General features: G+C 44.2%; 1 protein-coding gene across 2 annotated transcripts in view; it reads left to right on the top strand.

Annotated features, from left to right (window-relative positions):
• Positions 1-12,532: 12,532 nt before the first annotated feature.
• Positions 12,533-14,325, top strand: part of GNPTAB (N-acetylglucosamine-1-phosphate transferase subunits alpha and beta) — an 89,756-nt gene continuing 87,963 nt past the window's right edge. For both annotated transcript variants that reach the window (XM_019038895.4, XM_055358782.2), the window contains exon 1: positions 12,533-12,855. In XM_019038895.4, the coding sequence (XP_018894440.1) occupies positions 12,739-12,855 (117 nt within the window). In that variant the 5' untranslated portion in view covers positions 12,533-12,738. The remainder of the gene's footprint in view (positions 12,856-14,325) is intronic.

The raw sequence follows: 14,325 nt of genomic DNA, 5'->3' as shown, positions 1-14,325 counted from the left end.
CACTTCCCAGACGGGGTGGCGGCCGGGCAGAGGCTGCAATCTCGGCACTTTGGGAGGCCACGGCAGGCGGCTGGGAGGTGGTTGTAGCGAGCCGAGATCACGCCACTGCACTCCAGCATGGGCGCCATTGAGCACTGAGTTAACGAGACTCCGTCTGCAATCCCGGCACCTCGGGAGGCCGAGGCTGGCAGATCACTCGCGGTTAGGAGCTGGAGACCAGCCCCGCGGACACCGGGAAACCCCGTCTCCACCAAAAAATACGAAAACCAGTCAGGCGTGGCGGTGCGCGCCTGCAATCGCAGGCACTCGGCAGGCTGAGGCAGGAGAATCAGGCAGGGAGGTTGCAGTGAGCTGAGATGGCAGCAGTACCGTCCAGCTTCGGCTCGGCATCAGAGGGAGACCGTGGAAAGAGAGGGAGAGGGAGACCGTGGGGAGAGGGAGACCGTGGGGAGAGGGAGACCGTGGGGAGAGGGAGACCGTGGGGAGAGGGAGAGGGAGAGGGAGCAAATAGAGAATTTTCAAGGAAATTGAGGAAGAATAATTAAAGCAATATACATGATTGCTCAGCAGACAATGAGGCTTTGACCCAAGATTTTTTGTTTATTTAACCTTATTTGAGAGAAATTTATCTTAATAAAAAAGCACGTTTCTAGAGGAGAATTCTCAAAATTAATTAGTGGTGAATCTGCATATTGTGTGACACGAAAATAAATCCAACAAGAATGACTTTACTTTGAATCTAGGTTAATATGAAGTAAGATGTGAAAATGGTAAAACCAGTCCTGCCTTATCTCGTTTACAATTTTAATGTTGCTGCTTTAAACTAAGAATCCAAAGAATATATAGGCCTTAGAAAGGAATAGGGCTGTCCACATTGGAAGGGACTTATAATGTAGCTTTTGGAATCTTTTTGTTTTACGTGCACCTCACAGCAGAGCAATTGAGATAAACCTGAAGCTAGTTCGAACTTGATGACAGAAGAAAAGACAACAGAAAATCTTTTTCCTTTTCATAAGCTTCTCTCTATTCACACTAACCCTAATAATTATTCACCCTTCTTTTGGTATAATCTAGGGGTTCTTGCCACATTCATTTATTCGTTCCTTTAGCCTAAAATGTCAGAAGCACCAGTTATTACTCTTTCACTGTGATATTTATACTTTAGATAAATTAACTCTGAAATTTCCTTGTTGGTTGGCATCACTTGGACTTTTACTGTGCTCCTGGGATTGGTTACAGTGAGTTTAATACATCTAGAGCACTGCCAAAGCATTATAGCAAAATATCAGACTACCCCTGACAGTATTCTGGAAAGCAGACTATGCAAAATGCAAAAGTCTCCCTATTTAATTATGCACTTTGACATTGCAATGAATTAGAGAATCAGCATTTATGGATAATCAAATATATATATTGAGTGCTCACTGCTTTGGGTGTTTTGTTTGCTTGTTTGTTTGTTTGTTTCCGGTGGGGTTGGAAGCTTTGGTTTTAAGGAGATGAAAACTAAAGAAAGTTCCAAATGCTTGGAGATTAGAAAATTGATCCAGTTTTCAAACACCAGGTACAAAGATGAGGGTAGGAGTTAGCTTTTGCAAATAGGTAGATTCTGCAAAGTACATCACAGTGGACTTCATATTGATCCTGAGGTTTGTGAGAACTTAAACACGGAAGAAATTAGGAACTAAGAGGGAGACAGGAGAGACAAGAGAGACAGAAAAACACACAGAGGGAATTTTCTTTCTTTCTTTCTCTCTTTCTTTCTTTTTTTTTGAGACGGAGTCTCACTCTGTCTCCCAGGCTGGAGTGCGGTGGCCTGATCTCGGCTCACTGCAAGCTCTGCCTCCTGGGGTTCACGCCATTCTCCTGCCTCAGCCTCCCGAGTAACTGGGACTACAGGCGCCTGCCACCACACCCGGCTAATTTTTTGTATTTTTAGTAGAGACGGGGTTTCACCATGTTAGCCAGGATGGTCTCCATCTCCTGACCTCGTGATCCGCCCACCTTGGCCTCCCAAAGTGCTGGGATTATAGGCGTGAACCACCACGCCCGGCCTCTTTCTTTCTCGCGCTCTCTCTCTCTCTCTCTCTCCCTCTCTCTTTTTCTTTCTTTCTTTCTCTCTCTCTTTCTTTCTTTCTTTTTTCTTTCCCCCTCTCTCTCTCCCTTCCTTCCTTCCTTTCTTCCTCCTTTCCTTCTTTTCTTTTTTCTTTTCTTTTGTCTTACTCTTTTGCCCAGGATGGAGTGCAGTGGTGCTATCACAGCTCATTGTAACCTCAAACTCCTCAGCTCAAGGGATCCTCCCTCCTCAGCCTCCCAAGTAGCTAGAACTACAAGTCTGTACCACCACACCTAGCTAATTTAATTTTTTTTTTTTTTTTTTGAGATGGAGTCTCACTCTTATCGCCCAGGCTAGAGTACAATGGCACAATCTCGACTCACTGCAACCTCCCCCTCCCGGGTTCAAGCGATTCTCAAGCCTCAGCCTCCTGAGTAGCTCGGATTACAGGCATGCGCCACCAGGCCTGGCTAATTTTTTTATTTTTAGTAGAGACGAGGTTTCACCATGTTGGCCAGGCTGGTCTCGAACTCCTGATCTCAGGTGATCCACCCACCTTGACCTCCCAAAGTGCTGGGATTACAGGCGTGAGCCACTGCACCCAGCTAATTTTTTTTCTTTTCATAGAGATGGGTCTCACGATGTTGCCCAGGCCGGTCTTAAACTCCTGGGCTCAAGCGACCCTCCAACCTTGGCCTCCCAAAGCACTGGGATTACAGACATGAGCCAAAGCCATTGGTGAGAATATTTTCTTTTTGAGCAAACCTGAAACTTTACAAAAATGGACAATGTGCTAGGCAACGAAGGAAGAGTCAATGAATTCCAAGGAGTTTTACTATTATACAAGCTATGTTCTCTTACCTTATTTTGGTCAGGGCAATTATTTGTAGATTAAGGAATCTATTCACTGATTTAAACAGAAAGGGATTAAGTTGGCTTACCCATAAACCCTCAGGAGGTCTGAACAAAGAGCCTTTACCTATGACAGTATTCTAGATAGAGACTACTAGGTTGAATTTGTAAGATCAGGTCCTAATACTCCACTGAACTAAGCTGTTAAGGGAGCTAATGACGCCGCCAGGATCAGAAAGAGCAGGATCAGGATGCTTTCTACAGAGGCAGGAAGCTGCTTCCAACTGCACCACACCTGCCTTGACTCACTCACTCCAGCCAAAACAGACACCCTTTGCACTGCCTCTCTCTCCATGTAGCTTACTTCCAGGTTGAAATCTTCTGTGAATTCACCTGATTAGGAGAACTTCAACCACACCTAGAACCCTGGCTTCAAGGATATGCCAATAATCAATTGTTGCCTCTCAGTTCCAAATTCACTCCTTCAGAACCTGCTGTGTATTAATGAATTGGACTTCTTTTGAAACGTTTCTTTTGCAGTGAGTGTGATGTGAAGCTTTGCCAGTAGAGGGCGATGAAGGAATGTTGCAGGAAGAAGGTGGCATCACCACCCCCCCAACTCTTTCCATATTTGCTCCCCTCCCTTCCTCCGTCCTTTTAAAAATATTTATTTATTTGGCATAAAATTTTTTTACTGCTCTTTGTGGAGCAGGGCTACCCCATAGTGTGCCCATTTATTTTTTATTTATTTATTTATTTTAGAGACAGGGTCTCACTATGCTGCCCAGGCTGATCTCAAACTCCTGGGCTCAAGTGATCCTCCCACCTTGGCCTCCCAAAGTGTGCTGGGATTACAGGCATGAGGCATTGTACCTGGGTTTTTTGTTTGTTTGTTTTGTTGTTGTTGTTGTTTGTTTTGTTTTGTTTTTTCACAGGATCTTGCTCTGTCACCCAGGCTGGAGAGCAGTGGTACAATCACAGCTCACTGCAGCCTCAAACTCTTGGGCTCAGGAAACTCTCCTGCCTCAGCCTCCTGAGTACTGAGTAGCTGGTACTACAGGCATGGGCCACAATGCCTGGCTAATTTCTTTCTTTCTTTAAAAAGTTTTTGTAGAGATGGGGATCTAGATATGTTTCCCAGGCTGGTGTTGAACTCATGACCTCAAGCAATCCTCCTGCCTTGGTGTTCCAAGGTTCTGGGACTACTGGCATGAGCCACTGGGCCACTCTTCTTTTCTAGATTTCATTGTTTGGTTTTTGTGTTTTCTTCTTCCTGCCACATGGTGGGTTAGGGTACCAGTATGGGAGGACATCAGCTGTGTTCTGCAGCAGCCATGCGTATCCAGAGGTCACAGTATCTCAGAACCTTGCCACCCTGGCCTAGGCCTGGTGACCTCCTTGCCTTGGTCCTCCTGATGGGTACATTGTGTGCCCAGGCCTCACACCCACTGCAGTGCCCCAACTCCCAATTGTGCACCTGCTTTCTGTGCCAATATTGATGGGATGCAATAAAATTAGTAATTAGAGGGACATTTATACTTTGGAAAACATTTATTAAAAAACCATAAAATTGAAAAAATTGAGCTAAATATTAAATTTGAAAAATGAGTTCAAGAGCAACAGAGCAAACAGAATAAGGGGGGAAATTACCAAGACAGAGGCACAAATCAATGAATAGAAAACCACAGAACATTAGAGAGAATGACCCAAACAGGAAGCTGGGTTTTTTTTTTTTTTTTGTCTGTTTGGTGTTTGTTTGTTGTTTTTCTTTTTTTGTCTTTTTTTTTTTTGGAGACGGAGTCTCACTCTGTTGCCCAGGCTGGAATGCAGTGGTGCAATCTCAGCTCACTGCAACCTCTGCCTCCCAGGTTCAGGTGATTCTTCCGCCTCAGCCTCCTGAGTAGCTGGGACTACAGGCGCACGCCACCATGCCCAGCACATTTTTTGTATTTTTAGTAGAGACAGGGCATCTCGATATATTTCCCAGGCTGGTCTTGAACTCATGACCTCAAGCAATCCTCCTGCCTTGGTGTCCCAAGGTTCTGGGACTACTGGGCCAGCCTTCTTTTCCAGATTCCATTGGGAGCCACCGTGCCTGGCAGAAGCTGGTTTTTGAAAAGATTATTTAGGCTGGGCACAATGGCTCATGCCTGTAATCCCAGCACTCTGGGAGGCCGAGATGGGTGGATTGCCTGAGCTCAGGAGTTCAAGACCAGCTGGACAACATGGCAAAACCCCATCTCTACAAAAAATACAAAAATTAGCCAGGTATATTGGTGCACACCTGTAATCCCAGCTACTCCAGGGGCTGCAGTTGGGAGGATCGCTTGAGCCCAGGAGGTCGAGACTGCAGTAAGCCAAGATGGTATCACTGCACTCCAGCCAGGGTGACAGAGAGACCCTGTCTCTAAAAAAAGAAAAGGTTATTTAGGCAAAGGGAGAAAAGATACAAAGAAGTAGTAGACAAAATGAGGCAAACAAACAACCAGAGTCAATAATAATAGAAATAACAGAGGTTTTAAAACCAAGTTGACATTAGTATATTCCGCTATATAAAAATGATCCCAAGCTAGAAAGTTTTCCAAATGAGCTCTACCTCAAAACATAGGGTTATTCTCTATATCCTTTAATAACACACTGTAATTCAATTCATCAAAACTTTATACAACTCTGTGATTGGAACTTTTTTTTTTTTTTGAAACAGAGTTCCTCTCTGTCGCCCAGGCTGGAGTGCAGTGGTGCAATCTCGGCTCGCTGCAACCTCTGCCTCCCAGGCTCAAGCAATTCTCCTGCCTCAGTCTCCCACATAGCTGAGATTACAAGCATACACCATCACACCTGGCTAATTTTTGTATTTTTAGTAGAAATGTGGTTTCGCCATGTTGGCCAGGCTCGTTTCGAACTCCTGGGCTCAAGTGATCCACCCTCCTTGGCCTACCAAAGTGCAGGCATTACAGGTGTGAGCCACCTCAGCCAATGGTTGGTACTTTTATCAGTGCAAAATATATTAATTCATGTAATAAATTTTTATCAATTAGTTTCTATTGGCAAGACACAATGCTAAGATTAGGGATACATTTCTGGATAAGATGGGTAAGTCTCTTGCCTTTATGTTGCTTATATTCCAGTGGATGAAATGTACAAAAAACCCCACAAGTAAATATCACATAAACAGAATAAAGTATAGTTGGGCCTGGTGCGGTGGCTTATGCCTGTAATCCTAGGATTTTGGGAGGCCGAGGTGGGCGGATCACCTGAGGTCGAGAGTTTGAGACCAGCCTGGCTAACATGGTGAAACCCCGTTTCTACTAAAAATACAAAATTAACTGGGCATGGTGGCACATTCCTGTAATCTCAGCTACTTGGGAGGCTGAGGCAGGAGAATTGCTTGAACCTGGGAGGTAGAGGTTGCAGTGAGCCAAGATTGTGCCATTGCACTCCAGCCTGGGTAACAGGGCGAGGCTCCATCTCAAAAAAAAAAAAGGACAAAGTATGGTTACATTTATGTGAAAATTAGATATTTTATATATATGTGATGTATTTGAACTCACAAAAAAGTTAACAGTGAGCCATGTTATGTTTCGGCTCTTGAAATTCTTCCATCCAAGTACTAACCAGGCCCAACCCTGCTTAGCTTTAAGGAGATCAGATGAAATTGGGCGCCTTCAGGGTGGTATGGCCATAGATTTGGCTCTTGAAATTCTGTCACAGGCTGGCTGCGGTGGCTCATGCCTGTAATCCCAGCACTTTGGGAGGCCGAGGCAGGCGGATCACCTGAAGCCAGAAGTTTGAGACCAGCCTGGCCAACATGGTGAAACCCCATTTCTACTAAAAATACAAAAATTAGCCAGGCATGGTGGCAGGTGCTTGTAATCCCAGATACTTGGGAAGCTGAGGCAGGAGAGTCACTTGAACCAAGGAGGCGGAGGTTGCAATGAGCAGAGACCGTGCCAAAGCACTCCTGCCTGGGCATCAGAGTGAGACTCCATCTCAAAAAAAAAAAAAAAAAAAAGGAAAAGGAAATTCTATCAGAAACAACTAAATTACTTAATAATTTTGTTTGCACTAGTTTGCAAAAATTAAAAGCCATCCTCACTTTCTTTTTAAAATGTATTTAATTTTATTCCAGATTGAAGGGATACACATGCATGTTTGTTAAATGGGTATACTGAATACTAGTAAAGATTGAGCTTCTAGTGTACCCATTACCCAAATAGTGAACATTGTACCTGACAGGTAATTTTTCAAATCTCATCACCCCCCAACTGTCACCTTTTTTGGAGTCCCTGGTTTTTATTATTAATATTGCCATTTTTATGTCCATGTGTACCCATTGTTTAGCTCCCACTTATAAATGAGAACATGCAGCATTTGATTTTCTGTTTCTGAGTTAGTTCACTTAGGATAATAGCACCCAGCTCCATTCATGTTGCTGCAAAGGACATAATTTCATTCTTTTTTATGGCTGTCTGGCTTTTTTAGACTAAAGAAAGGAATAGGATCACTTACAACTTACATGTCTATGAATATACACTAAGGGAGGGAATAAAATCAAAATGTGTTTCCTGGGAACAAGCAAGGTTTTCAAGCCTAGAGCTTAAAAGGAAAGCATTTACAACATGAACATTTTATCTTCTTATCATTAATAAAGCAAGGACTTAATTAAATATACACTTAACAGGAGGTATTTTAACTTTAGTCAGCTACTGAAAGCTCTTTAATTTTCTTATGACCTCACGGTGAGGCTTTTGAAGCACACTATTTCTATATACAAAATATGTGTAGGCCTGGGACAAGAGGTCCCTGTTTGAGCAAGATTGTTTACTTTGGATGTTCAGTTTTCACCCTGGCTAAGCAAAGGGAGACTCAAAGGTGGTAAATGTTTTAGGGTCCAATACATAAAAACATTCTCATTGTCTCCTGAGTTTTCAACCAATTGAGAAGATCATGCAAGATACAGGCAGATGAGGATCAGCTTTAATATTAATGAAATTAACTGCAGAATGTTGTTTTACATCTGTGGACAAGGGGATATATAGGCTAATACTTCATCCCTGACTCAGATACACTTTCTAGGCACTGGCTTGGGCCAAGGGACAGGAATTCCCATGCCTGGTCAAGAGTGGCTCAGAACATCTGCAGCAAATAAAAATACAGGACACAGCTGGGCACGGTGGCTCACGCCTGTAATCCCAACACTTTGGGAGGCTGAGGCGGGTGGATCACCTGAGGTCAGGAGTTCAAGACCAGCCTGGCCAACATGGTGAAACCCTGTCTCTACTAAAAATACAAAAAATTAGCCGAGTGTGGTGGTGGGCACCTGTAATACGAGCTACTCAGGAGGCTGAGGCATGAGAATCACTTGAACCCGAAAGGCAGAGGTTACAGTGAGCCAAGATCATGCCATTGCACTCTGGCCTGGGCAATAAGAGCGAAACTCCATCTCAAAAAAATAAAATAAAATAAAAAATACAGGACACACAGTTATATGTGAATTTCAAGTAAATAAAGCTTTTTAAGTATTGCATGGGATTTGCTTATGCTAAATGTATGTGGCTGCTTATCTGAAATTCACATTTAACTGGGTATTTTATCTGGCAACTCTACTACCACTGGTCTCATTTCAACTCCTCAGGCCCCCTCCAATACATTTTCCACACCACAGTTATGATAACTCTTGAAATTCATTATCTGATTGTGTCATTTGTTAGACTTTATTAAAATTCTTCATTGTCTTTAGGATAAGGTCTTTCATTCTTGCTATGGCCTTTAAGATCCTGCCAGACTCTCTAGTTCCATTTCATTGCATCTGCAGCCCTTCTTGCCTTAGATTAGGTCTTCCATGTGGCCAGCCTTGCCTGGAACATAGTTCCCTTCCCACCCCACATCTTGAGTCCTCCAGCTCAATCTTTAGCATCACCTCCTCCAGGAAGCCATCCCTGACCTCCCAGGCTAGGTTAGTGCCCCTCACAATACTAATCCAATATATATATGCCCCTCCAGAGTGTAAATCCCACAAAAGCAGGGACCATGTCTTTCTTGGTACCCAAGTATTGGGGTACCTAAGTCATTACGAGATAGACTCAATGTCCAATAAAATGCCCAGCACAAAGCACTCATTCACAAATGCTGAATAAACACTAACCATTACTTGAACTTTTCTCATAGATTGTGCTCACCACTATATGCCATATTAGCCTACTGACTGTACTTGGAGGTACTGCTGCCTTCACTCTATCTCTCTGCTCTTACAGATATCTACATCATTGATGTGAAGATGATTACATTTTTGGAATTCATTTGACTTTAAAAAAAATATTTTCTATATCTTTTTTTTCTCTAGTTACTTCGTGTTTGGGAGAAAGGCAGGAAAGGGACCTCTTTATTTATTTATTTATCTGCTATAGACTGAGAACCCAGATGACAGTTTCTCAGAATTATATTTATCAGATTTTGAGAGGGACTGTGGGGTTCTTCTAAAAGCAAAACTCAGGGGTTTCACTGGGTTCCTGGGAATCCTTTTTGATCTTTTGGCTTTTCTGGCTCTTTTAGGTTGCCAGATAAAATATTTCCAGATAAATGGGATGCTACTGCATATTTTTTCCACTGTTCAGATGTGGAAAGTTTAAAATCATTTCCAGGCCAGGTGAGGTGGCTCGCAGCATGTTGGGAGGCCAAAGCGGGAGGATTGCTTGAGCCCAGAAGTTCAACACCAGCCTGGGCAACATAGTAAGACCCTGTCTCTACAAAAAATTTTACAAAAAATTTCCACAAATTATGCATTTACATACTACTAATGTTCTTGAAGTGCATATTTAATCAGTTAATTCTCCTGCTGAAAACCTCATTGCTTTCAGAACAAGGCTAAATGTTATTTTCTTAAATTTTTCCAAGACTAAAAATGTCCCAGGCACTTGAGCATTTTCATGTGTTATTTAACATAACCCTCCTAACTGTATAAGGTAGCTACTACAGGTATACCATATTGCACCAATATTTATTTTACTCAAGTTCAACCATACTGCCTGAGGAGGCGGAAAAGGGAGTGAACAAGAGCAAGTTCTCTAGAAGAAAGGACTTAGACAATGCTCCTGACCTCCCTTGAGGCTGTCTAGTTGGAGCCTAAAGATGAAGGAAAAATTTAAGGGTAATTCATACTACAACAAAGCATACTTTTTAAGAAGGACAGGTTCTAGGCAAGGCTAGGACTAAAGTGAGGACAGTGAAGCACTTGTCTTGGGTGCAAAATCCGAGGGAACTCCAAAAAACTCACTAATCAAGAGGAATAATATTTTAATGCTATATATATATATATATATATATTTTTTTTTTTTTTTTTAATTAGACGGAGTTTCACTCTTGTTGCCCAGGCTGGAGTGCAATGGCGCGATCTCGGCTCACCGCAACCTCTGCCTCCCGGGTTCAAGTGATTCTCCTGCCTCAGCTTCCTGAGTAGCTGGGATTACAGGCATGTGCCACCATGCCCTGCTAATTTTGTATTTTTAGTAGAGATGGGGTTTCTCCATGTTGGTCAGGCTGGTCTCAGACTCCTGACCTCAGGTGATCCACTCGCCTCAGCCTCCCAAAGTGCTGGGATTATAGGCGTGAGCCACCGTGCCCAGCCTAATGCAATATTTTTAAAAAATCAAAATTAATGGCTGGGCGCAGTGGCTCATGCTTGTAATCCTAGCACTTTGGGAGGTCAAGGCGGGTGAATCACTTGAGGTCAGGAGTGCAAGACCAGCCTGGCCAAGATGCTGAAACCCCATCTTTACTAAAAATGCAAAAATTAGCCAGGGGTGGTGGCATGTGCCTGTAATCCCAGCTACTCAGGAGGCTGAGTCAGGAGAATTGCTTGAAGCCAAGAGGCGGAGGTTGCAGTGAGCTGAGATCACGCCACTGCAACCCAGTCTGGGCAACAGAGCAAGACTCTGTCTCAAAAAAAAAAAAAAAACCCAAAAAACAAAAAAACAAAAAACATTACTGAAGAATACCCATGAAAAGCAAAATACCCAAACTTTATGTTTTATTTTACGTTAAAAAATTTTTTTTTTATTTTAATACGAACATGGTCTATGTTACCCAGGCTGGTCTCAAACTTCTGGGCTCCCAGACTCCTGGGCTCAAGCTATCCTCCCACATTGACCTCCCAAAGTATTGGGATTACATGCATGAGCCACCACACCCAGCCCCGATATCAAAACTATAAACAAAGACAGAATCTCACTCCAAACTTGCATGACTCATTTCACAATACCTTCCCCTAATCTTGGCCCTGTTCTACAGCCTAAGTACCTGGTTCAAATCTCAATTCTGTCATTTACTATTTGTGTGATGTTAGATAGTTACTTTTTTTCATCACAGTTTCTTGATCTGTAGAATGGGGATAATAATGGTATCTCCATTATAAGATTATTGTGAGGATTAGATGAGCTGGGCACATGGTAGATGCTACATAAATGTTGGCCGTTATCCTGAGAGTCCTGTTGAGTGGCAGATGTTTTTATATCTGTTACCATGCTTTTTTACCCCTTCTGATTAAGTCCTCAGATCTGTTATCATGCTTGAAAAGACCTCAGAACTATATGTGTCTTGTACAACTGCAATAATCTTTTGCCATGTACATAGAGCATATATCAATCACCTTTTTTAAAAGAAGGATTAAAAGAAGTGACAGCAAAGTGTAAAAATCTTGCCTTGGATTGGAGTGAAGCTAACTCCTTTTGCAAGTCTGTTAATTCCACCTGACCATCAAACTGAGGGTGCAGATTTGAGTATTTCCTGAAGCTGGTTCCCAAGATATTTTTAAAAATGCTTTGAATGATGGCAACATTAGATAAGTGTATTGTTTCCCAGGGTGACTAGGAAAAAAATCTTATTAACTAGGGTGCATTGGGATTAAGAAAAAGATCTCCCTTTCGTAAATCAGAGGCACCAAGGAAAGGATCTCGTAGGAAAAACCTGGTGTCAAAGTCGGATTACCTGGCCACCCCTGAGCTGGTTCCCCTCCAGTTCATCGCATGATTTCTATCATAACAACTCTTGTATTTAGTGGTTTACATGTTTATCTCCCCCACTAGACTCTCTGAGAACAGTAGCCAGGTCTATTTAATTTTTGAATATCTGACACCAAGCACTATGCCACCTAACAGGCACAAATTACATATTTAACGACTAAATGAATGAATGAAATTCGGTTTTGGCAGATTTAACCCAAAGGTTTCCTCTTTCAAACAATATAGTTGGGGGTTGGAGGAAAGGAGCCACATGCAGCATCTCCTTTTAGCACTCTGCAGAGAATGCTAAGTGCAGAGAAGGTTTTATGCACAAAAATATTCATGGCATTATAGTACGTCTATGGCACAGTCTCGACGCAGGGGGCAGTTTTCTCTTGGTCGCCTGCCCAACCGGGTAAGTGGATCCCAGCTCAGCTCAGCTCCGCCCCTCCCAGCCCAGCCCTCAGGGCCCGCTGCGCAAGCGCAGGTGGGGAGGGCGCGCACCTTCCCTATGCCCCTCCGTCCTCCAGGTGGCGCTGGAGACCCCGCCGCCGCCGCAGCCGCCTCTCGCCCGGCCAGACCCGGGCGGCGCCGGCCGCCTCGCCGGCCGCAGGTCCGCCTCCGCCGCGCCGAGGGCGTGGGCTCCCGGCTCCCGGAAGCGGCGGCCGCGGCGCGGAGCCGAGCGGGCGTCCGTTGCCGGAGCTGCAATGAGCGGCGCCCGGAGGCTGTGACCTGCGCGCGGCGGCCCGACCGGGGCCCCTGAACGGCGGCTCGCTGAGGCGGCGGCGGCGGCGGCGGCTCAGGCTCCTCGGGGCGTGGCGTGGCGGTGAAAGGGTGATGCTGTTCAAGCTCCTGCAGAGACAGACCTATACCTGCCTGTCCCACAGGTATGGGCTCTACGTGTGCTTCTTGGGCGTCGTTGTCACCATCGTCTCCGCCTTCCAGTTCGGAGAGGTGAGTAGCGGCGCCGCAGCCTGGACCGGGCGCCTCGACCCTGCACTGCCCTCTCCGTGCCCCGCGATGCCCCGATACAGTATGTATTTTTTCATTATTAGAGACGGGGTTTTGCCATGTTGCCCAGGCTGGTCTCGAACTCCTGAGCTCAGGCGATCGCCCTGTCTCGGCGTCCCCGAGTGCTGGGATTACAGGCGTGAGCCACCGCGCCCGGCCAAATACAGTATTCTTTATCATAAACGTGTGCAGAGACTATGAGCAAGTCAGAACTGGAAAAAGCCATGTATGTGATTTTAGATATTGCTCCCTCGCCCACCTTTTTTTAAAAATAGAGACGGAGGTCTCCCTATGTTGCCCAGGTTGGTCTGGAAGTCCTGGGCTCAAGTGATCCTCCCTTCTTGGCTTTCTAAAGTGCTGGGGTTACAGGCATGAGCTACCGCACCTGGCCCAAGAAAGCCACTTTTAGCAACGGGGAGGAAAGCTGTATTTTTAAGTGGTTTGAAATCTGTTCCTTAGTTTTAGTTTTCTTCTTTTTCTTTTTTTTTGGTAGGAGGTTACAAAAGGTTTTAAAATTTAACAGAGTAGTTTTTAGAAATGCCACAGTATACATTTGCTTGAAGTCCTTACCCATGCTGGATTGTAAGCTCCGTAAGAGAAGGTGCTGTCTGTAAATACTGTAACCCTGGCCCAAGCACAGTGCCAGGTACTGCCAGAGTATGCAGTGCAAGTGTTTGTGTAATGGCTAAATTATATGGCATGAATTCTGAGCATGTACTTTTTTAGTAGTTCTTGGTTCTAGAGGCTGGGAAAAAATGTCTTACCATAAGGGTGAGAAAGCTCCAGATTTGTAAGTGTGGAATATGTACTTAATATTATAGTACTTGCTCGTCTTTGTTTCATGTGTTGCAACTTAATGTATCTGTGTGTAGTTAGGTGCCTTATTGCTTTTGTGTGATTTTTTTGGCCTAGATTAATTTTGAGTTAACTGTTTATTAAGTCCCATGCAGTGTGAAGGTGACTTAAAGGCATCAGGTGTTAGAATTCTTCATTTTATTTTATTTTTTTGAGACAGTCTTGCTCTGTTGCCCAGGCTGGAATGCAGTGGCTCGATCTCGGCTCATTGCAACTTCTACCTCTCAGGTTCAAGAAATTCTCCTACCTCAGCCTCCCTAGTAGCTGGGACTACAGGCGCGTACCACCATGCGCAGCTAATTTTTGTATTTTTAGTAGAGATGGAGTTTCACTATGTTGGCCAGGCTGGTCTCAAACTTCTGACCTCAAGTGATCTGCCTGCCTTGGCCTCCCAAAGTGTTGGGATTACAGGTGTAAGCCACCGCACCTGGCCCGAATTTTTCATTTTATATCCTTTTCTTTTTGCTTTCATTCCATGCTTGGCTGTTTACCAAAAGAGAGACATTTTGTTGCAGTCCTGAAATGGCCACAGATCATAAGGTTTGGAACAGACAAGAG

Source organism: Gorilla gorilla, chromosome 10 (assembly GCF_029281585.2).
Source record: "Gorilla gorilla gorilla isolate KB3781 chromosome 10, NHGRI_mGorGor1-v2.1_pri, whole genome shotgun sequence".
Taxonomy (NCBI): Eukaryota; Metazoa; Chordata; class Mammalia; order Primates; family Hominidae; genus Gorilla; species Gorilla gorilla.
The sequence above is the reverse complement of the archived record's forward strand: the minus strand, read 5'-3'. Positions and strand labels throughout refer to the sequence as shown.